Source organism: Pygoscelis adeliae, unplaced genomic scaffold (assembly GCF_000699105.1).
Source record: "Pygoscelis adeliae isolate BGI_AS28 unplaced genomic scaffold, ASM69910v1 Scaffold57, whole genome shotgun sequence".
Taxonomy (NCBI): Eukaryota; Metazoa; Chordata; class Aves; order Sphenisciformes; family Spheniscidae; genus Pygoscelis; species Pygoscelis adeliae.
The window spans coordinates 2,892,556-2,917,851 of record NW_008825615.1 but is presented as its reverse complement, the minus strand read 5'-3'; the positions used below and the strand labels follow the sequence as shown (position 1 = coordinate 2,917,851).

General features: G+C 38.1%; 1 protein-coding gene across 1 annotated transcript in view; it reads right to left on the bottom strand.

The window, feature by feature from the left end:
* Nucleotides 1-25,296, bottom strand: part of UBE3D (ubiquitin protein ligase E3D) — a 97,139-nt gene that overhangs the window by 24,549 nt on the left and 47,294 nt on the right. Inside the window, exon 8 of the mRNA XM_009333224.1 lies at nt 16,564-16,702. Coding sequence (XP_009331499.1) covers nt 16,564-16,702 — 139 coding nt within the window. The remainder of the gene's footprint in view (nt 1-16,563; nt 16,703-25,296) is intronic.

The following is a 25,296-nucleotide window of genomic DNA, read 5'->3' as shown; positions in this document are numbered from 1 at the left end:
TCCCTTCTCAGTTTCAGATGACTGATGTCATCGCAAAATCTGCTGAAGAGCTTAAATCTGGTTTTAAAAAAATGTAATGGATAGAACAGAGGAAAAATATTAGTGGGCAGCAAAAAGACACAAAAATTTGATGTTTCTTAAAGCAGAAACAAAATAACCAGTTTGCTCAACAAGCCTGGAAACAGAAGAGAAAGGAATTTACATGCTTTCAGGGCAAGGGGATTTGGGAAGCTTGCTCCCAAGCGGGAGGGTGGGTAGCAGAATTAGTGTATGCCCACCCCAGAACTGTGAAAAAATCTGGGGGTTGTAAACATGCAAGTAGGTGACATGAATCAACTCTCACTTGAACACACATCAAAAACACTCTGTGTGTTACACTAGTCTATTTAACTTGGGAAGCCGGTTCCCTCAAGACCACCTATAATTAGCAAGAGATGAGGAACATTCAAGGGACAAATATAGATCATGCAGAGGTGATGTATCAGCAGCCTGAAAATAATTAATATCCATCCTAATGATGCCACCTACTCCAAAAGACTGTGCAATAGTTTACAAGACCCATAATGTCACAAAGGAACAGGAAAATAATTTTTCATTCCCACAGAAGTAGGCCACCCATCATATTCTGAAAAGGAATCCAAGCAAAAAAAATTGATTTTGAGACAAGTTGTACTCATTTATCACTGCAAAGCATGGCTCACACGTGGGCTTTGGCAGCACTCTGGCTAACTGGCTGAAATGAGATCCATTTCAAAATAAAATAGATGTTAAAACACTGGTGCCAGTAAAAGACATACACTGCAATTACACATATATGCACACATGTATGGGATATTTAGGGACTGCTTGTCTCAGTGGGCTGGGATAATGAGATTATTTAGAGACTACTGCCTCAGGATACAGGTAACTCAAAGTCCATTCATTTCATTACTATCTGTATTACAGCAACAGCAAAAAGTCTTGCTGCATTCATGACAAATAGTTGCACTCCCAACCTAACCTTCACTGAAGAGATCTAGAGCAATATCTAACAGGTACAGTCAACCCTACATTGCGGGAATGGAGATGGCTTCTTTGGGTCCCTACTCACTCCAATTAAATGATTGACTGCAACGACAGCCATCACCATGAACAACGAACTATTTTAGCAGAGGATGAGAACCAAGTGAGCCAGGCAGTGGTTCTTTCCAGATTCTCAATGAGACACAAGCAGTAAGCAGCACAGCATTAGCCTGTATGTCGCCAGGGGCCCTGCTAACAAAGGACACGGAAAGGCCAAAGTACCTAATACCCCCTTTGCCTCAGTCTCTACTGGTATGACCAGCCTGCAGGAACCCCAGGCCCCTGAGACCAGTGGGCAAGTCTGGAACAAGAAGACTTACCCTTGGTGAAGGAGGACCAGGTTACAGAACACTTAAAGTGGACATACCTCTGCATCAGGAAAAGTGCTGCTACCAACTTGAGGGAGGTGATCCTTCACCTCAACTCAGCACTGGTAAGGTCACATCTGGAGTGCTGGGTCCAGGTCTGGGCTCCCCAGTACAAGAAAGATACAGACTTACTGAAACGAGGTAAGGGCTAATAAGGGGCCACGAAGATGACCAACGGATTGGAACATCCTCCATATGAGGAGAGGCTGAGAGCTGGGACTGTTCAGCCTGGAGAAAAGGTCTAGGGGGATCATATCAATGTATATAAATACGTGATGGGAGGGAGTGAAGATGAGGGAGCCAGACTCTTCCCAGTAGTGCCCGCTAACAGGACAAGAGGCAATGAGCACAAATTAAAGAGCATGAAATTACTTCCGAACACAAGAAAATATTTTTTTACTGTGAGGATGGTAGAACACTGGCACAGGTTGCGCAGGGAGGTTGTGGAGTCTCCATCCTCAGAGATGTTTAAAACCCAATTGGACATGGTCCCAGGCCCCTGCTCTAGCTGACTGTGCTTTAGCAGGGGGTTGGACTAGATGATATCAAGAGGTCACTTCCAACCTCAATGACTCTGTGACTCTGTAAATATATTTCTGTTGCACGCATGTTTGAAGTGAACAAGCTCATTTACAAAGATTGGTCATTAAGGCATCCTTCAAGACAAACCGTTCCAACATTTTGTAAAACCTCCAAACAGGACGTTTTCCACTCTGCTCTTTTTTTGGGGGTTTAGATGTAGTGCAAATATCACTCTCCCTCTTCAGTTTGCTCCCTAAGCTTCCTCTTATATATCTACTTCTTTCATTCACTTGAAAGATACTTTAGTCAAATACTGGACAGAAAATACTTCTGAATTAAACATTATCTTGCAGTTTTGATTGACTCGCCTTCCCTTCTCCTCCCTCCTCCTTCACATCCTCTTTTCTTTATATTACCAGTATGGTATGAATCTGTCCTTCAGATAGTAGTTCCATGCAATCCATATTATTCTCTACAAGCTTCTTCCCCCCCTCCCCTCTTTTTCTATGGCTGTTTTTCAGCCATTGAATACTTTCCAGTTTCAGATGAAAATAACAATTAGGTTTTATTATTATTAGACCTTTTCTTATACTGATAAAAATCTTATTATTCAAAACAAAGCTAGCACGATTTCTTTAACAATGAGATTTTCATGTTCGTTTTTTATCTTCTTTTTAGAAAACTTTAATGACCTTCAAGGAAAATAAATTTTCCAGCTTCTTTCTATTCTTTTTCTTATTTTTTTAATCCAATTTTACCATCAAGAACAAGTATGTATGAACAAATTATACACAGGAGTCATAGATCCCTTGAGGTATCAATTCTGGATTATTGAAATATAATTATTATAGCACATTGGTCTGCTCTAAGACTTCCAAAATACTGTTCAAAACTCCCTTCTTTGAGCAAGGCCACTAAAAAAATATGCTGTTAAAACCTAATTACCTGCATTATAAAAAAAATTTAGCACTTCACAAAATTCAATGAATGAAAAATAGCATAAATTAGTAGAAACGTAGACAGATGATAATCAAGAACATAGAAATGTGCAAGTTGAGAATCACAGCATGAACTTAAGGTCTAAATGAAATAGCCTGAAGTTGCTCAAAATTTTATCAGCGTTATAAGATAAACATTAAGAACTAGCAAAGACTGAAACCAAGCACTTAACATTTCTGCATGAAAACCTTTAATTCAATTGTACTGAGTTAGTGAAAAAAAGAAAACTGAAAAATGTTTGCCTTAGACTTTAAAAACAATCATTCTCCTGGACTTCTCACACTAAAACCCTTACTGCTTGACAGACCATTTGAACAGATATTTTTTATTCACTTTGAACATTTGCCACATTTCACTCATTTTGTATCCTGAATTTAAGCATTTTATACAAAATCCTATTGCACTGCATAGACAAATAAAAAAGACTAATCCCAAAAGGGATTTTGATCCCCAAAACCTTACACTCCTTAGAAAGCCAAATTAAATGAGTGTGGTTGTTTGCATGTGCAAGGATTACTTTTATAATGTGACTGATCCTACCTACCTTTAATTATTTAAAACCCTTCATTTTCTTTTAGCTGACCTTTTAAAATAGGCTTTCTAGTCTTTAAATCTCAGAGATCATTCCAAATACTTCATTTTTCACATTACATACATTTTACGCACAGTCATAGATACATGTCCGCTGTGTATTACACAAAGTGCAAGTAAAAAATGCTTTGCACTTTTCCCTTTGTTTTATTTCTCTGGCTGATCTTCTCTTCCCAACTATAAAACACAAACAAAGCCTGTTCAGAAGACAGACAGACTGAAAGACAGAAGGAAAGAAAAGCACAGACCTTGAACACTAGAAGTAAAATTAAATTAGTTAACTGCTAGAAGCATGAAGCATTAATGAAATAGAACTAGAGAATTTTCCCCTTATGAGGAACATTTATTCAGTGTTAATTAAATTCTTTTATGCAAAATCTATACTTACCCAAGCATAAAAATATTACATCATATCAATAACTGCAGAGTGTAAGCAAGTACTACACTATAAGCGTCTTTTTTCTCCAGCTAGTGGAGTGAAGCCTTTAAATCATTTATACTGTTTGAAATCTTCAAAGAAATGACAAAAAACAACAGAAAACTCTCTGTATGAAGCAGCAGCCACAGCTATTAATTCAGTTGTCTAACGAATAGCTATCAGAGACTAGCTCCAAGCACTTGCTTGCAAAGTTCACATGCAATAGCGTTAATGAGGAACTTTCAGAGAGTCTGCAATAATTATTTCTCTACAATATATCCAGCTGGCTGGTTTATCCATTTGCAGTCCAGTTCTGCACCACTGAAGCCAAAGAGAGTTTTGACATTAACTTCAATAGGTTCAGGTCCTCGCCTACAATGTTGAGCTATCATCACAAACGCTTCAGGTACATTTCTGTAATACAACACAAACTAATTAAAGCAAAGCTGCAACTAGTAAGGGACTATCTCTAGCATTTTTAAGCTTACAAGATGAGAAGCAGGCTCCTAAATCTTCAGGTGGACACCCTAGATAGATTGCCTGACTTTCAAAACCACTCGGTATTTGTTCATTTGAATGAGAACTCTCGGAAATCCAAAGTACAATTGGCAATTTTTATTGGAATGGGCAGAAATGGACTGGCAAGTCACTTTTGCATAAACAGAGCCACATGTGAGACTAAGATAATGTCTTTACATGAAATTATTTTTCCTGTGACTTGCATCTCCTTCAAGATGATTACCTTGTTGTAAAAAAATATTATGGATTGTTTTGAGAATTATTTTGGAAGATTTAATCAGGCACTCAGCTGTTTTGTAAATTATCTGAATGTAGGTTGGGAAAGGCGTATAATCCTGCAGTGACATTTTCACATGTTAGCATTTGCACTTTAATAAAGTATCAGTACTTCAATCAGTATCAGTACTGTTGTAAAAGAGCCACACTTGACTTCTGCATTGTTTTGTATTAGGAATGCATGCTTTGCCTTGACATGAAAGGCTGACATAAAATGATTAGCTAATAAGTGTCACCAGGGTCTTCTTCAGCTTCTGAGCTACACTTAAAAATACGTAAACAGTGTCTCACTTCTGACAGTTCATTTTAACTAAATCACAGGAGCACGGTAATTTCCAGGTGGAATTGGAGCTAAATCTGGTGCTGTGAATACAACCTTGTTGAATGCTACAGTCCTCAGAAGATGGTCCAAAAACCAGGCAAATGGGAGAATGGTCTTGTCCCAAACTCCTCATGCAGGAGTGGCTTAAAAAACATAGAACAAGATTCAGTAGCTCTTTAAAAATCAATGTTAGCATTAAGCCATATAGCTCAGCATTTCTTATTCAAATACATCAAAATCCCATTTCTTTTCAAATCTTGTCAAATTTTGGCCTCACCAGTATCCTGGCTCCTCCTAGGAGAGGCTCAGAGCAGCAGTACACTGCTGGAGCAGTGGAGTACTTCTGCAATTCCAGTTCTCCAACAGCATCAGCACTTGAGCAGAGAAAACTTTATCTGAAATTAGTATTTACTTCCATGGTTAAATTTCAATCCCTGAGGATTTATTAGCTATGTGGCATGTCACATGGATTTAATTTCAGTTGCTGTGGAATTTCTTCTCAAAGAATTCTAGGTTGAATATTTCAAACTGAACAAAAATTCTTAAGCTTGTTCATTGGTACCAGGGTTAAGTCCAGATTTTAGAAAGAACAGTACACAAGAGGGGAAAAAACAGGTAGAAAACAGAGTAGAAGAAGAGAGTAAAAGCTTACAGAACTGAAGACTGTAAGTTTTACAGATAGTCACATTCTAAATATCACCTTAAAACAGAAAAAGCAGTCACTTAATGGAATATATCCCCAGGATAACCATGCAGTATAGACACTTTTGATTAATTTAACTAGTCACTAGCTACTGCTCTATAAAAATAGAGCTGAAAATGCATTTCCTTTCTGTGGAAGCAGAGAATGCAACCTGAAATATGAAGGTTTATGTGTGTTCAGCAGACTTTTTTTTTTTATATAAGAAGTAAAGTTGATTCTACTTTGTTACAAAGAAGGATATAAAGCCCTGTTGCTCCCCTCCCAGCCTCAGTTTTTCCACCTTACCTGAAAAGAGGCAAATTCAATTAGATAACTGTAAGTACTAAAAGTTAGTTTCTAACCAGTGAAAAGGTGTAAGAGAATTACAGGGCTGTCTGCTCATAAATGGTATGGAAACAAAGTAAATTGGTATCTAACAGAAATTAGAAAGTAACATGGAAACTCATCAGTGCAGAAAACCCAAAGTGGTCAACAAAGAGGAAAACAAGGCAGTCCTACAATTTTATTTCTGAAAAGCTGGCAGATGATGAATGGAATAGACTTTGTATGAAAACATGAAATAAAGAGTAAGCAGCAGGCTCTCTGGTGAGTTAAAAAAGAAATGTGTTGGCTAGTCAACCCCCATTACACAATGATAGCCACTTTTTTTGATTTGGTGGGACATCTACATATGAAAATAGAAAATGTGTCAAAGACTGGAGCACCAACAGCAAGGAGAACTATCTAAAACTGAATTATGAAGGCAAATAGTTATTGATAGGAACCAGAACTAGGGTCAGTGGTACTAGCCACAGAAAGTAAGAACATCTGAACAGTACAATGTTCAGTCATTTTCAGGATCATATTATGACTGCCAGGCATTCTGGAAGAACTTGTAAGTGGACTGAGCAGCCAAAATAGTCAGTAAGATTAAACTAACATCTTCACTTGTACAAGTTTGCAGGCAAGATCCTTTTTCATGTAGCCAAGGTGCTTAATACTAATTTTTTCTTCTATTTTCCTTACAAAGTTCAAGCTCACTAAAAGCAACAGAAGGAATACAGCTCCCTGATCTGTTTCATCAATTCACAACGCCACAGCTCACAAAAATAATAAAGACTGGGAATTGGCATTTTAAAATAATCTCTTTCTCTATAGACTATGCTTTTATAGTTTACGTTAGTGATATGGGAATAATTCTTTTATATTTTTTTCCATAAGGCAGAATCACTTCCTATTTTACTTGTCAAGCTGCCGGGAGACAGATAAAGAAACATTAACCAGAGTGCCTGGCAGAAGTCCAAGCAGCAATCACATTCTGCCCACCCAACACTCCCTGTGATCTCACTCGGCTATGGCATCTTCAGATTCCCGCAAGTTTTTCCGCACACTGTTAAATGGTTGCCAGGTTTCACCTCAAGGCATAACAGCTTTCTGTTGAAGGCTAAATGGTCTCCGTATTTCAGTAGGCTGTGTTAATGCTTACACACCCTTTTGCTCTTCTGTTTCTTCTTCCTGTAGGAGTATTCCAAATCTTATTTTGGGAGCACTGTAAAATGCATATGCTAAGATACCTACTCACACACCCATGTGTATAACAGCTTCCTTTATTTCAAAAGTAGTGGAGCTATAGTACAAACGAATATTCGCACAACTGATCTTTTTCACTGGTCAAAGCAGCAAGCAACTTAGAGATGATGGAAATAATCCTGCCCTCTTTGTGGTCTGTCAGAACCTTGCTGGTGTATGTCAATGGGAACAGCACCAGCCTACTGAAAGAGTAGCTGGTCCATCTTATCTCTCACACTTCCCTTCAGGTCTTTCCCTGCCTCTGGACAGACAGTGATCTGACCTGTTTCCCCACGTCATGTTTCTGCCCATTCTAGCTTTCCTAAAATCCAAACCTAAAGTTTTCTTCCTTAACAAGCAAGAGCTTTCAAGCACTACTATTTGTCATCAGCCACCACCCTCAGATCAAAGACCTATGATTTAAGCACAGAGATTTAGAGCTCACTGCTCTCTTTACTGACATCGCAACAGAATGATGGACTTCTACTTCTGAGGGAAGGCAAACTGTATGTTTCTCACTAGAGGCATTACTGACTTCACCAAAAGAACCACTCCAGACTCATTTTCAACTGACAATAAAAAAAGGAGAACTTAACAATCCCCTTCCTTTTCATCCACCGTGTACTTTATCATAGTCAAGTCATCGATTCAATTATTATGCTCTGGCTTTGCAGACTTCTGTATATTTGTCCATTTGTCTCCTTGAAGACATCATTACCGTTTCCAACTCTTTAACACATAACACTCTTGAACTGCTCTGAGTGCCTTGGCAAGCTGCCCCATCTGCTGATACAATGCTAGAATTCAGTGACAACCTTTCAGGACCCCTCAAAATTTTGTAATTTGTGATAACATCATACCTATTCCAGCCTACAGCTGCAATCTAATAGGGTCTAATCCATCTATTTTTAAAGCACCTGTAAACCTACTAAGAAGCACCCTTACAAATACATATTTTTTTCTGCAGAGCCTTCTGGACTTCACAAGTAGCTTCAAAGCTTCCATCCAGACTCTTAACAGGAACGAACAGCGTTGTAGCTTTCCATAACAACACCCATTCGCAAAGCACACAGCATAACAACATGAAACTTTAAGGAAAAATTTCCATTATAGAATCATTGCTATCCAATGACTCAGTATTATTTTCAAAGCAACAGCTGACTATCTAGCTCTATGCAGCTGATAACCAGATTTCTGTACCTTGTTGGCTAGGAGGTTGAAACTTACTCCTCACATAAGTCAATCTATTAATTATGACCTGGATAGAGCTAAGACTAACTTAGAGAAACCAAGGGTTTGGAGGGAAGCAGCCCTAAAGAGATAAATTACCTACAACCCATGTCGAACATGTACAGCATTATTTGGTTTTGCATAGGGCTAAATATTTCTTTTGAGCAGAGCCTGTTTCTCAGTCACAAAGGCAACAGCCTCAGTTAATAAACAGAAATGGATGTTCTAAAAGCGTATCATGCCCCTCATAAGACTATTCTTTATGTATATATTCAGGTACATAAAACATGGGTATTTGTCTGGTCTCTTTCCATAACACACTCACAGTGTGGTGCCTGTTGATAAAGAACACAAACTCTCAGTTTGTGTTTAATAGCACATTGCGGACACAAGAACTGGATAATTAGGATGTAACAGCTATACTTTTAGATTTCAAAATGACTTGGGAAAAGCAGAACGTTCACAATAGAAGCAAACAGGAAATAAAATGAGTGGTATCAATCAGGCATTTTCATTCCTAATTAGTTCTGTCTTCACCCTTTTCAAGCGGTTGTTAACACGGGCTATACCAGACTATCGAAACTGGATTTCTGCAACCAATTGTACCTTCACGTCTAAACAGTAAATGACACATTTGAGCACGTTTTCTAAGAAAACTTCTATGAAATGTATTACCAGATGCTGATGTTACAGGTGGCTGTTGCCAGACTCTAGGCAAAGGGCATTGCATGCAAATGAGTAGACTCCTCCGGCAGATCTTCCCTCTCAACCAGCAGGGGACTGTATTTCCAGAGGAGGCACTTGCCTGTGTGCTACGTGTATGCTGCTTCTCACTGGGAGCTCGTGGGGTTTTTGTAATTAAATCTACTTCTGTTTAGGATATGCCCAGGTTCACTCTCTCTGATTTCTTCTCTATTAGAGAACTGTCTTGGAAGAAAAGAAGCATTTAGCTTTTCTGAGAAACTGATGACAAATTTTGAACCTCAGTTTAGGACCACTGCTGTCAAGGTCCTGACTCTCCATCATTGAGCACTGAAGTAATCATAAAATTCTGTGCTTCCACAAATAAGCTCAGCCTGCATTTTTCCCATTCATAGATTCAGTTTAGGTTTACATGTGATTGACTTTGTTCTGTTTCAGGCAAATATAAATGGGCAGCTCCTTTCCATTAGAGGAAATGTAGCAATGCCACATATTAGGTAAGTGAGATAATACCTTCCCATCAGCATCTCCAAAGCAGCACCAGATATCACAAAACCATAGCCTAGAAATGAGAGCCTGTGCTGCAGATGTGGATGAGTCATATATGGGACACACAAGGAGGTACAGGACATTGCTCAATATGCTCCTGCATACACAGAGCCGAACAGTTCTCAGCTAGGAGACATTATGTTTTAATAAAGTTTATGCAGAATCAGTAGTATGAAACAGTTTTGGTACAGGTTCAACAAAGACTTCAAAATATTAATTATAGTTCAATAAAAAAATTCTTCCATTTCAGCTTGAAGTCCTGAGAGCTAACATTAAAAGAAGTGGATAGTCTCAATGTTCAAGAAATACAACTGAACACTCTAGCAATATGTTTAAAAGATAGCTTACAGTGAACACTGAGTAAGATAACCTGAGTGGCATAATAAAAATCAACTTAATGAAGCATGATTCTGTAGCTGACAAGAAAAACAAGACAATAACCTCTTAATTGAACCTAGAAATCTCTATCATCCTGCAAAGAAGTATTCAGATTTGTCTTTGAAACACTAACTCTCTTAATATCGCTTGCTCTTGTCAGCATTTGCTCAATATAATTTTAGAACTTCTTTCCTAATTATTCTGCAGTGTTTCAACAGATTTATTATGGCTTTTAGTAAACGCAGACACACACAAACAAAAACTGCAAATATACACACGTTATAACTTCTTTTATTTTAAAGTCAATGAAATATTTGTATGCATATTTTAAAAAACTACATCTGCTTTCCAAGGACTACATAAGGCTTGGGTACTTATTTGCTATTTAAAATAAATTGTTTGAAATCAAACTTAAAAACTTGCACATAATCATCACAATAAAACAGAAAATTAATCCATCCTATGTAATCCTGGCAACCTATCTGAGTTAGTCAAAACTAGAAAAAGCACATAGCAGGCACTTTTCTCCTAATCTGCAAAAATCAAAACACCTTTAGTTTAAGGGAAATGGGAGCAGCCAAAAGAGGCTGACACTAACTACACTTGGTTTCCTCACTGTAGTTTACATTTTGTAAAAACGGTCAGTTAAGGGAAACAAAAATGACTGTATTTCAACAGACATTGCAATGTATTTGCAGTGGTTCCTCCATATTACTGACAATGTCCATTCAGAAGTTTCAGAGACCTAAGCAGTCCACAAGCTTCAGAGAAATATTAAAAAAACCCTAATTGTCAAAAAAAATCGGTTGTAAAAAACAGTATTTAGGAACTCATCTGTTGTCTGCAAAACATGACAGAATATACATATTCAAATCTATAATTCATTTTGTGGAAGATCCTCAGTAAGCAAGTAATACAAATTTAAAAAAATGTTTAAAAAGATAATAAGCTATTTTACTGCATAAATGGACTTACTTATTTTTCCTTTCTGGCATAGTTTAATAAAAGACACAATATTTTTAAAGCCATTCCTTCCCTCTTGATGTTTTCATTTCTTATATCACTATTTCCCAAATAATTTTGAACCAGAGTAGCTCCTTGTCCTGTCTTTCCTGCTATTTGGCAGTGCTCCCAAAGGAGGGGAGTCCAACTTAAAAGAAACTGTGCAACTTCTCCAGCTCCAAATGCCCAGAAGGGAACAAAAGGAGGAGCTGAGCTGTGCAGATTTTTCTAAATTTTACTCAGCTGTTTGCTTCAAAAAGGGTTGTCAGAAAACACAGGTGCATCTGCAAGTGTCCTCTATCTTCAGCTAACTTCTTTTTGAGATAAACAAGTTTGAAAGTGCTTTATACACACACACAAAATAGAAGTATCAATATTAAAAAACACTGACTATCAAGGCACACTTTAGTTCAGACCATGTGTAGACTTGAAAGACAGCAGTAATTTTGTATTTTGCCTTCCATGAGTCTTTTGAGTACTTTTGATACTCATATAACTAGGGCCATTAAACTATAATGAATACTGTATTTATTAATTCTTATGTTTTCTGAGCAACTTGCTACCTCATATCTCTAAACCTGTCACTTTTAGGAAGTTTTCTGCACTTGATTAAAAGACTTTAAATGACCCTGAAAAATGACTTGATAGGCTGCTCTATGAGAAACTTTTTTCCCCTCCTTTTGTTGGAAGCAAGGTAACTGCAAATGAGTTTTTCCTTCAGAGGCACCTCTAGGAATGCTTATTGCAACAACAGAATGAACACTTTTTGTTTTGTCTTAAACGCTGGCTCTACTTCTCTTAACCAAAGTGGACAGTGTGCTGATAAGCTACCAGTGGCATTGGGTGCAGCACCAAAGAGTATCAAGGGCTATTTCAAACAAAATTTTGAAACTGCTTGGCAGTTCTTAATCACAATCTTCTTTCAATTTCACGCAACTTTAAAAGTAAAAATAAAACCATGATCTATTTAACTCTGAGAACTCTTGTTACAGTCTGTGGCCTTATGAATAGTGCCTTCATACGGGAAGTAAAATGCCTGCTTTACCACAATAACAGCAGTGAGAAAGAATGTGCTGAACAGCCCCATATATCATCATAAGAATTCAATATCCAGGACATTTTCTGTTCACTGTGCTTGAATTCAGAGAAAGACGAGATAAGGTTAGCAAAACACAGCAGAGATTACTTGTCACTTTAAAGCATCTCCCTGTGTTAACTGTTCTGTGTCGTAGGCTCTAAAGTACCAACACATCCTCCCAGACCCCACTGAGAAGTAGCAGCTGAACAGTTCAGTGATAAAGTACACGATAACTCAAGTGGGTGCTAGCTACAAGTGCTTGCAAGTATTAAGAATAATACACAAAGTCAAGCCCAACCGTTCCTAAAGCTGACAGCTCAGGTGAGTGGAGAGCCAGATAGGTCAAGGGTGTAATAAGGTAACACAGCTTTCTGTACAGAGTAACAGAGCTGAGCAGAGAACAGCAAAACAATGCTCAGAGCAAAAGCAAGCTAAGAAAATTTTCAATCTTTCCTAGTAGCCAACTCCTCTCGCCCTTCTTACTGCTTTCTGCATTGTTTCAGGACAAATATCAAGTGTCTCAGTCAATCCTATTCCCTTGATCCGAAACATCCTTAGTATGGGTGAGGGATTACAAGCCTGGGAAGATGAAACTCAGGGCTGCAAATCCATGTTCTCCAGTAAACCTGGAGGCAGCCATCAATCAGCAAGAATTTGTCTGCCCACTTTGGTCCCTCAAGAGCTTCCAGGCTCAGGCTTGCTAAGATTTAACTGTCTACGGTTAACCAGAATAATGTCACTTTAACTGCACAGGTAAAATGAGAGACGAGCCAAAGACAATCTAGCACCTAGGATCAACAGCCTGGGAAGCTTAAAAGCTGGCTGCAGTGAGCACCGACCCCCTTAAAATCAGCAGAGAGCTATGTAACATAGTCTGCTGCTGCTCCTCTCCTCCAGGCTGCTCCAGCAACGTAAATCACACTGGAAGATCTTCACAGGGTCAAAATGGAATTGAAAAGTGATTTCTAATATTATGTTACTAAGCAGTAGCACACTGTTGGAAACTAAAATGTAATTTATGTCTCAGCACAGATATGGAGTCTGCTAAGCTAGTCCCAGAGAGCACTTCTAGAGCACAAAGCAGAACAGAGTTTATTACAGAGATGATTAGCAACTAAGCTTATTTCCTTCGTGTGCTTTTTACAACCTAAACATCATCCAATGCATATGTATACCAACTAAAATTTTGGCTTGCAAACACTGTAATGTTGTAATATAATAGAGAGAGAGGGTAAATACAGTCTCAAACAACACAGAGGTACAGCTGAGATAATTTTTGTCTACCTAATTACAAACAATTGGACGTTTTAAAGCTATACTGGTATGATCTCAGGAGTTAAACTGTAACTTTTAGATCACTACATATACAGCTGCCTGTTAGATGTATTTTAAAATACTGTATCAGAACATAAAAAATGCACCAGTGGAAACTAGCGGTCCATTCAGCTCCACACCACTAGTCCAACAGTGGGAACACTTATGAAGGGAGAAAATTCTGGCACTTTCTGGAGTCGTTTCCCCTTCTAACTCCCCCAGCAATCAGATGCCAGCGTTAAGCTGTGAGAGCCTGGCCTCCTGAAGAACAAGACTGCCACATGTGGATAACAGGAAACTCTGCGATTGTTTTCAGCTCAAATACAAGGATTATTGTAATATAGAATTAATTTTATTTTTTCCTAGACCACTGCAGGTCTACCACAAAAGAAAACAAAACTAGTTTTTGTCATTTTGCCATTGCTCCATTAAGACACATGAAATATCAGTTTTCAATTAGTGCCCTTTTATTATTCTGTTTGACGCACAATCCTCAGTATTTTGAATGCAGAAGGATCTTATGCTCAGGCAATAGCACAATTTAATATCATTATTCAAGCTCTTTGCAGATCTTGCCAACTTTTTCCAAGAAAAATACAGAAAAACTAGGACACATAATTCTAATATTTGCTGTAGAGAAAGTGAACATGAGTACAAAGAAGCAAGGCAGAAAAGAAAAGTGATAAGGCTGACAGCCCATTGTAAAGCATCAGTGAAAAGCTTGGGCAAACTTTGTTTCTGCTTCATGGATTCCCAAACTGAGATCCAAACAAGGTTCGCAAGGATAAAAATAAATAAAACAATATTTTCCTGGATGGTGTTTGCCCTTCAGGACAAACACTTGGTGATATTGACTGTCTGGCAAGGAGAGTGAAATTCGGAGCCAGAAGTTTATTAAAACAGCCATTTTCCTTTCCTCCCACTTGGCAAAATATAACATTATCTTATCAGAGCAGGTTTCAGAACTCGGGATTTTTGAAGACTATGAATTTTTGCCTTTCTTGTTGCTGTGAGAGCACAGACACTGGGAATCAGCTCAAAATGTAGTATCTTCAGCCTAAAATCACGTTCGCAACCAAGAACGGACATTGTCACATCACCTACTTTGGCACACAGGTGGGCAAACTGAGATCTGCGCAGGCCAGTGCTGGAAGACGCTGTCCCCCACAGTACTTAAGTTCGACAAAGCACTGCAACATTTGCTTTCGGTGGTTCCACCGAACCTTGAGTTTGAAAGGCCACGGTCAGGGGGTCTCCAGGGGATGCATGGGACCTTCCCGCCCCACGGCTGACATAACCATACCCCTGACTCGCTTCCAGGCCGCGCATGGCGGGCCTCTAGGGCGACGGTTCATTACCAGAGATAGCCTCACGAAGCTAAAATGACCCAGGAGCAATCAAGCGTAATCATGGAGAGTCTGACAAGGAAAAAGAAAAAAGTCTGGTGTTTTGTGTACTCTGAGGTAAAAATCCTTCCTGCGTTTACCGATTCATATCTGCACCAGTCACTTGTCACTTCCTATCTCTACCCACGTATACAAATCAAAGGAAATCCTAAGTGCGCAACCTGGGACTGAGTACGCACAGAAACAAGACAGGACATACAGCCTCAGCATACAAGAAGAGACTCCTATTTAACTTATCACGGGTAAAGCGGAGAAGACTTTACCACAGATTACTGGCAACGTAACGGACAAGGAATACATTCTTTTGGATTAGACCACCAAAATGTTCACTTCTCAATAGGAAACATGGACTATTCAACTGCATGGATAACCAGTACTGGTCAATCCTTGAAGCTTGTAATTTTTACGATCTCACTCTGCCGGCATTCAGGAGATTCTTCAATTTTATGGCCTCCGAATGTACAACCCAATAACAATTCTGACCTTGGGTATTAAAATATCATGTTGAAATCATCAATGGCTGCTGCCGTACCCAAGAGTTCCCTGTACACAGATCCCCTGTTTCCAGCCTCACAAGATACAAAGGGAGCAGACAATGCAGGTGCATACTTATTTCCTAACATCTAGATGTGTTTTCAGCAGTTGTACATCAGTGTAACTCTATTAAAATCAATTACTTGATTTTGGTTTATGACCATGTTCTTTCTGGCTCCAAAATTCTACAATAAGGTAATTTTTCAGTAAACATAACTCAGGAACACTAATTAAACGTGCTTTAACTACAAACTGGGAGTATGGACAAATAGAAGCAACCAGATTTCATGCTATAAACTGTTTAGGACACTCAGTCCCACTAAGATGTTGATTCTTTTATAGCTGTCAGAACGAACACAGATTCAAGTATGCTTACTGCTCAACAGCTGGTTACTTTAGATTTGCATCAATACACAACTGATGGACTATGTACTACAAGGGAAGACAGAAGCATAAAATCCTGAGTTGATATATCGTATCATCATGAATTGAGATGTCTGTGTATTTCATTTGTAAAAATTGTATGTCTTCAGACACTTGATAAATACAAATCACAATTTAACATACCTGCAACAATGTTTTTTTAGGAAAATTTCTGTGACGGCTGAGAACTTCAGCAGCAACATACAGAAGAACACTGGACAAAACAGTGAATGCTTCACTCCTAATTTTATAGGTTTTCACCACTGGAAATCTTTATTTTTAGCTGAGGATTTTTTTTTTTTCTGAAGCCAAGAAAATTTTATATAATGATTCTAGCTACTCCAGCCTAAGTTTGATGAAATTTCTTTAAACATCTAATTTAATTTAAACAGTGATTCACTGTTTAAAAATCCAATGACATTTCCTGCCTTGGTCTACATTTAATACAATTGAAAGAAACTGAGCACTACAAGAAGTTCTCCATTGCTATATTTAATATAATGGAGAGTCATGCAACTACAGAAGATAAACCTTTACTCTGAAAGGGTTTACGGGCCCCAGGGATCTCTCTTTTTCCTAGAAATAACACCTTTATACCAAAATAGCAGCTGTTCCTTACCTGAAAAGAGTTCATGCATCGAAGTGAAGGTGGCAGAGAGGTGGTACTCAAACCCAGTATCAGCAGTAATTCCAAACATGTTTCTGATGGAAACTTTAAAGGATGAACTCCCATATCATTTTCCCATGCATCAGCAAGGCTATGAAGTTAAAAAAAAAACCAAACTTCTTAATTCTCTTAAAATATATCTAAACCCCAAGTTTCAAATAAATATTAGAATGTGTCATAGTTATTGTGATAAAAGATTCTCTTCACATTTTCCCTGTAAAAGTCACAGATAAGTGTGTTTTACCAGAAATACAAGGTGCATTTAGAGTACCTTATCCATACCACCAGTCTTAAAAGAAGATACATAATGTGAAGGGAAAACCGCGCATACGTTAGAGCAATCTGCTCATGTTTCTAATTCAAAGTTTGAATATTTCTGAACCAAATCTCATCTGCCACTGGCAATTTCCCATCATATAGTGTTTTTACATACAGAGTATTCTACACAAACATAATGACTTCATTTTTTATTTTGTTTCTAGTAAGAAAAATGTCCTTTCACTTCTGGAAAGGCAGGAGGTCAGGCATGATTTTCAAAATTGACTTTTATGATGCTCTTGCTGGATCCTTACTAACAGCCTGTACCAAACAAAAACTCAATCCCATTTCATTTTATACAGCTTTCTGCTTTAGATGTATTAAAAGAATTAAGATCTCTAGAGCTAGTCATAAAAACAACATTCTGAAAGCACATTTCTATAAACTGTTCCCGCTACCACATGCTGAAGAACAAGATTAGTGCAACAAGATTAACTCAAAACACAAGAATGTTCCACTTCCTATTGTTCAGGCTTGTTTCTTCCTTAATGTAAAAATCGTCACACTGATCAGTGATCCAGTTAGTTTAATAATTTTATCTGAGCAGCTAGTATCAGATACTCCAGAGCAAGACGGATGCCAATTATTCTCAGCAGATCTGAGAGCATCACTTTGGAAGACAATGCTTGCTACCCTTCCACGTCCAAGACTTCATGATTTCAATAAATAATTTTAGCATGAGCTTTCACTTTTAAATTCCTCCAGCTCTTCTGGAAATGTATTGCTCTGACTGAACTGCTGCTCGTGAACATATCAGCTTGTTTTAACGTCCTACCTAGAAACAGCTGCAAAAGAGTAGGCATCACCCCAACATTACCATGGTGAAAACTGAGCAAATACTCTCTTTACAGTATCTGTGTCCTTCTGGATGATTCTCATTCTCTCAAGTCTCCCAAACGCACCAATTCTCTGTAAAGTCCTGCTTCTTAGGTATAAGCTTGCATATGCACTTTTTGTACATGTATTTCCATTGTTAACTCTACCTGTCACCCTCTTAGCTCTTCTAGAAGATGTTCTACTTAGCATAATTTACACATCTTTCTTCAAAGAGTGGGTGTATTTTCACTTTCTTACCTCCAATTGTCTTAAACTGGCCTCTTCAGTTTTAACTGTTTTTTTCTTTCCTAACCTTTACATTTTCTCCTCCTTCCTCATTTATCTACGAGTACGTAAGAACCCACTTTTGCTTCCATATGCAGAAGAAAGACCCATAACGCACACAAGGTGAGAGGGGCTTCCATTGCCTTAAAAAAAACAGGAGTGCTTTCTCTCACCTTTTTTTTTTTTTAAATCCAAAATAAAAGACACAGAGAACTATATAACTTCTAAATTACCAAGTGTATCATGTCTTTTCTCAACCCTCACCAAAGCGAGTGGGTCACTTTGACATAAGGACCTCTAAACTGTACACGGTAAGGAGAAGGAGGAAGGCTGGCTGGGCTAGGCACCCTCTGGCACTCCTAATGGCAGTGCATCACTTAAGGTCTTCACACGTGGCTGAGACCATACCAAAGAACAGAGGCCAAAACCTGCCACACATTAACAGCCTTCATTATAAGTAGTATGTCATTGGACACTTAGACTGCACCAGACGGATCTGGAAAAGCTGTTTAAAGCTACCACAAAAAAAACTGTCTGCTCGGACAGGAAGGTAAGCAGCTCAGAAGACACCCTAGAGTATTTTCACTATTGAAAGGTACAAGCCTCCAGTAAAGCCCCAGATACGTTGTCCATATTGAAAGGAAGCAGGATTCTTTTAAAAAACTATGTGAGTGGCCAAGCCCAGGAGAGGCAGCCCTGACTGGTCCAGAGATTCTGTAAATGCTCCAGGAGGAACATCTAGCTCTAGATGATGAGCACTGAGCAGCCAGCAACCAAGGAGTCTTGTTAACTGTAATCCAGAATTGAGTTTCATATTTCATTATCATTTGGTAACTTCGTTTCCACACATAATTAGAAACTTACCTGTATATGTTCCTCACTAGGTCTTTGTTCGACATTTTTTACCATCTCGTCTGGTGATACAGGCAAATTTAGGCGAAGCTAGCAAAATTGGGGCTTTCAATTTTTCAGAAATCAGCAAGTCTAAACAAAGCACTGTGCAGGCACCTTCAAACACAGCTAGAGTCTGGAGACTGCAGGTGATATGCTAAGGTTCTAGGTCCTGGGGAGGTGTCTCCACAGATCAACACCCTCTCTGCAAAGAAACTTTTCAGAACTCCAAGCAATATTCAAAACATCACAACTTACTTCAGTACCCTGATACTATTCTTGTGTTTTGACTTGGGGATTTTTTGGAGCTGCCTCCTCATTTTAAAGTCCAAGCTCTTACAGTCCCGACACTGCACTAGGGCTTTTGTTTTGTGGCTGTTGGTTTATTTGGGGAAAAGACTGTTTGCATAAAGACATCTAGCCTAATTATATTGCAATTCTTGTTTATTAATGGCTCAGTTATTAGTATTTCCTGAAACAATTCCAGTGTTTTCTCTTATTACAAACAAACCATGTGTGTCCTAACACTTACTGCTCCAGGAACACTCATGTTAGGAATTAGTCTTTACCACTTGTCCTTTTGCAGCATTTAACACAAGTGGTTGTGGGAAGTCACTGCTTTATTAGGTCATGTCTCTTTGTTCTTCTTTACCCCTATTACTCTTGGGAGTATTTTTCCATAATCTTCCTTGTAGAGGATGGAGAAAAATATCTATGTTTTTCTCAAACAAAAACAAAACAAGACACAAAAAACCCCTGTGTTTTTTCACCTTAATTTCACAGAACCTTTCTGTATAAGGAGAGTTCCTCACTTCCAGTACAGGAAAGGAGACCGTTTGCTTTCTGTTCACTGAAGGAGGCAGACTGGCTGATAGTGCTCCTCGGGAGAGTGAACGCCCATGGAGGACAACTCAGCCCATCAGCTCAGTGCTTCCTCCCAGACCAATCCCAAATGCCAACAGTCTGAGCTGGCCAGTAAACAAAACTGTGTTTTGCTCTCCTGATCTTAAAAAAAAAGAATAATTCAATCTGGCATTAAGATAGGGCAAATTGTCAGAAGGAGTTTTTGGGAGGGCTGAGGAAGAAGACAGGAAAGAAACCAGGAGGACTCAGATATGGGCATGGTAACTTTGGATGTAGACAGGACTTTGCATGCGTATGCTTTCTTCCCCTGCTCCCTAATACCTTTACTCAGCAATGAATTCTTGCTTCTAAGCTTCCCTTGAGAGCAAGCAGGCTGGGCCAAGCCTGCTCCTTTTATGAGTAAAGGCAAGAGCCAGCATAATTCCCAGAGGGCACTGCACAGTTTGCTATGCTGGCTGAAAGGAATAAGGGGGAGGTAAAACAGATTAGCTGGAGGCAGGTGAGGTTAACAAGAGAAATAATGCTATTTTATGTTCTTCCTTCTGCAAACATTCAACTTCTCTACATTGCAAAGAAGCCTTGAGATTCTGGACTTTCCAGCCTGACAGAACAAAATTATGACCCTCAGTACCAAATAGAATTCATAAATTCTACACAGATTCCCTAAGTCATCGCAGGGCGCAAGACTGCATCTACTTTGAATTGAGTTTACAACAGGTGAAAATCTCACCACCACATATTGACCTTGACAATGTCTGAGGGCGATGCGAGTCAGCTTTAGAAACCAGGCTTTAAAACAATAAGATGTAGTAAAACATACTCAGCAAAATGGCCCAAACTAGGAGCATGCTCTGAGATAAGAAAAGGACATGTCAGAGTGAATTTTTTCACAGGACATTAAATTCACCTTTGTAACTCATCATCATCCGGTTTTGCCTGCCAGCAATCTCACCAACAGGAAAACCCAAATCATTCTAAGCATCCTGTCTGTCACTGCGTCCTTCCCATTTTCTCCCTTTTCTTTATCCCCCCCTTCCCCAGAACTTTTAAACCTCTTAGCCTATTTCAACCAAATCTTCTTAAGAAAGATCTCAAATATATCAGATTTGGAGAAGTTTCATGTTTTCCTGAAAATCAGTGTCCAAGTAGTGAGGAGAAATCCACATTAGTTACTCCACAGAGAAAAGCTGCTGTTGGAGCTCAGCAACATATATACCAGATAATCAAGTGATGTTTACCTGGGACAATATTAGCATAAACTCAATAATATGACATTTCTATCTAGCAAAACCAACTACTATAAGCAAAGTAAACATGTTCTTCACAGCCTGCCATACTCCCTAATGAGTAAGCCAAATTGAGAGACTTGGTACTTTTACTTAAGTGCACTCAATTTTGTGGGTTCAGGACAACTGGAAAAGAAAACCTCTTAAGTTTTGGGGCAGGTTGGTGATAATGGAACTGATCCCCAGTAAGAGCAAGAGTCAGAGCTCTTCCCAGTGTTAACCAAATTTGAGATGCAGCCTCTGCAGATTAAAATGACACATCAAACTCACCCTATCTACAAGATATACATTAGTCTCATCCATGAAAACACAATAAACAGACATAATATTAAAAGATATAATTAAAACCTTCACATAACTTTCATTTTGAGAAAGACAGAACCACCTATGATGAATGCTCATCAAACTGTTTAATATATTTCTGGCATACATTTCAGAACCTATCTAAAGTAGTACAGAAAGTGAACAGAGTAAAATTCTACTCAAGGGGGAAGATACTTGGCTACTGTGCTAGATGCTGATACGAAATAAGTATGTGCTATGTGCTAAACTGTCAGAATGGAGCATTCAAAACAAGTAAGAAAGAAAGATGAAAGGCTGAGACTATCTTCCTCCTTGTCCTTTTCAATGCTTTCTCTAAGGAACGGGTTGTTTGAAGGAGAAATTTAGAGCATATGATTGTCATATTCCCATAACCAGTCAAAGAAATACAGCTAGGAAAGTAAAATTCCTATAGTAATATGTGAAAGATGTTTTAAAAAATGAAGTGGTGTTTTCAAAGCTGTTTAGCTGATAATAATGGGAAATCCAGGGAAACTTGGATTTCTTAAAAAAAAAAAAATCAGCAAATGTTATCTGAAATACAACCAATTAATTCTGAAAGCAGAGATGAGCAAAACTTGAAAACAACTACTCAGATAAGAGTAAAGATAAGACAATTACTTCTCCAGCAGAAGTAATTGATCACAATGTTTTCAGATAAGCACATTTGATTCACCGTGCATCAGAGAATGGTATTTCTCCATTGCTCATTATGGAATTGATCCCAATGAATTGCTAAAATGCCTACATAAGTCAGAGTAACATTTGAAAATTGTGTCCTTAAAAGCAAGGTTTAAGACACCAAAATCATGAAATACATTTATTTCATAATTCCTTGATATAAGTACTAGCACACAAACACAGTCATCTATCAGGTCATGGAACCCACCCATAATGTCCTAAGTCTTCACAAAACCCACAATATTCACGGTATGTCAGTGAAGCAAGAGAAATCTTTGTATTTCAAAACCAGTAAAAAAATTATAAGGATTCTCACAAGATTTTGAAAAACTGCACCAGACTTCTCGCTAGATTGCATTTCTTTCAAAAGAAGCCTCTTCCATCAGTGCCAAGGCCTTTTATCAGTAGTAATCACCCTCCATCGTGCATGAGAGTCACATCAAAATGCAACCGTCTCAGCAACAGACAAAATAAGTCTGCTTTTGAAGAGGAACAGGTAAGCCCTTTTTTTCCTTTCCAGAGCACCCCATCACCACCTCTGATTTACCAGGCTACTTCTATAAATACATTAACCTAGGGTAGTCTACAGAGATCAAAACTGGAAAATGAAAAAGCTCTTACTCAGAACACTACTCAGTGTTGCTACCAAGGCACTGGATTAATTTGACTTGATTAGTTACGATCCAAGTAAATGAGCTCTGCATTTAGGACTCCAAATGCTGCGAAACCCTTGAAGGAGATTACTATGTTAGCTATGGCTTCAGTGTTTTGCTGAATCAAGGCCATGCTGAAGAATCCAATATAAAAGCTGACAGAGGCTCCGCCCTGCCTCTCAGAGTTCACTGAATGTTGTTGAAGCTGTCCTTTCCCTGAGCTACAGCTCTGATATAAATGACAGACGACTTTATTGAACCAAAGGACAAACGTGCTAAATTAAATAACTATTTGTAAAAATGATTTAATCTTAAAAAAAATTCTAAATTATGGTTGATGGTGTGTCTATATACTTAATATACCGGGAGGCTAAGTTATTTATACTTTTAATTATCCTAGCAGTGATCTAAAAATGACGTAAAAATCAATGCATGCTCATTAGCTACTAAACTCTTGCCAAAATTTAAATAATAAGGAACACTAAGAAATGCAGTGCTTCCACAGCCTACAGCAAATTCCTTTGGAAAAAAACCTTTCTTTACAGAATCACTGCTTCCCTCCTAAAACAAACATCTGCAGTCTTGTTCTAATGTCGTTCATTATTCATCTCAATAGTTGGGAGTGTCAAGTGAGGTTTTTGAGCAAATCTTCCCTGGGATTTTTACTAGTTGCATCGTATCCCAAAGCAACAGGTATTAAAACTCTTGTGAGAGACAACAAAGGGAAGAGTGGAAATCTAACCCACTGGTGTTCTTGCAAGGAAATGAGCAAGAGAAGAGGAACATATCAAGGGAAGTAAGAAGAGAGAGAGCGGCGATCCAGGGACCCACACGAGGAGGTGCTTTTTTAGATTTATTGCAATGGACTACAGCGGCCAACAACAGAAGCTCCATCTCTAAGTTCTAAACCCTAATTTTTTTCAGTGCATCACTATAAAGACAGGATGAAGGTTTATTTAACTGAACTTCTATACTTCCAAGTAGTCTTAAATACTCTCTCCTGTAAAGCATTCTTATAATAAAGTTGCTGATATATAATCCTTATAATAAAGTTACATCCTATATAGAGTATATAGTACATATACTTTACTATAGAATATATATAATTATATGGCAATTATACATTATTATACAAATATGCATATTCCTAAGAATTAATATAAATATATATATTATAGTCATACACACACACACACGACCATTATTAACAGCCTTCTGTCTTTTTTTCTGTGTAATGCATATTCGGAAGGGAGCAACTATGCACTTCTGGAGTCTGCTCAAAAAGAAGTTATCTAGAACTCCACTACAAAAACAATTCAGCAGGTTTTAAATACCTTATCCTATAAAATGTAAGTCCTTCTTGAACTTTCAGTGTGTCACCATTTGAAAAGGACAAGTTATTTAATACTAATAAGAAAGGCTTATAATGAAAATTCAAATTTAACCTCACCAGAGTACCATCTGCCCATTGCCATAATGTATTTCAGAAGGGCTAACATAAGAAGTATCAAATGTTCTTGTAATATTTCAAAGGGCCTTTTAAGTAAAATTATGCTATTTGCTCCTATGAATGCTTTTGTGATTTAAAACAGATATTCCGCATGCAATTTTCTCATTTCTAACTCCAATATGTAGCACAGATTAAATAACTCATGCACAAGGCATATTAAAAGAGAGTGGATTAAATTATTTTGTTTGCATTTGACAACTGCATATGAATCTCAACTACATTAATTTTATTTATGTATTTTAAATTATTTTACTACTTCTCAACATGCTTTGATTATCTTAAACTATTTAAGGGAAGTCAGAGAGAGAGAGTATTGCCTATCTCAACCTGTAAAGTACAGGCCAAATTCTCTTTCTTTTGTTTCACACCAACCAACATTTTTATTAGACTCAACTGTCCTGTATTAACTTAAACATAACTACATTGGTTTTGGTACAGTTATTCAAAAACGCTATTAGCACAAATAAAACCTGTGTATAGCCCACAGAATTCAATTCTTTTTTTCTCAAGGTGGTAAAGGGAAAAAATCAGAAAACCAAACAACTGTGTTAGTATATTGTACCAAGACAGACACGGTTGCTTACAAGTAGATTATTCCCCTGAAGCACAGAAAACTATCTCCACATAATGCAACTTTTTGCATGGAAATAAATCTTGAGATTTAAATCCTGTCCAGGAGTAACTTTGCCTTGGAGAATGTAATTTCAAAGTAATGCTCAACATACTTCTCCAGACTAAAGATTTTTGGGTGTTCACCAACTGTTTTTCTACATTGCCTTCCCTCCTCCAGCTGGCTGTTATGCAATTTCAAAAGCATTAATTTTAAGTTGCAAACCCTATCACCCATAAAATATTTTCATTCCGCTGCAAAACAGCACCAACTGTACAGTCTCTGCAGAAGACAAAACAGTATTTCAGCTGCAAGAATCACTGAAATAAAGCTTAAACATCACAGGGAAGGATTAGCAGGTGTTCATCTATTCTGCAACCTTAAGTTGAAGATTCATAATATCTAAAAGGAATACATGAAAAGCTAAATCAAGCGACAATGTCTAAAGCG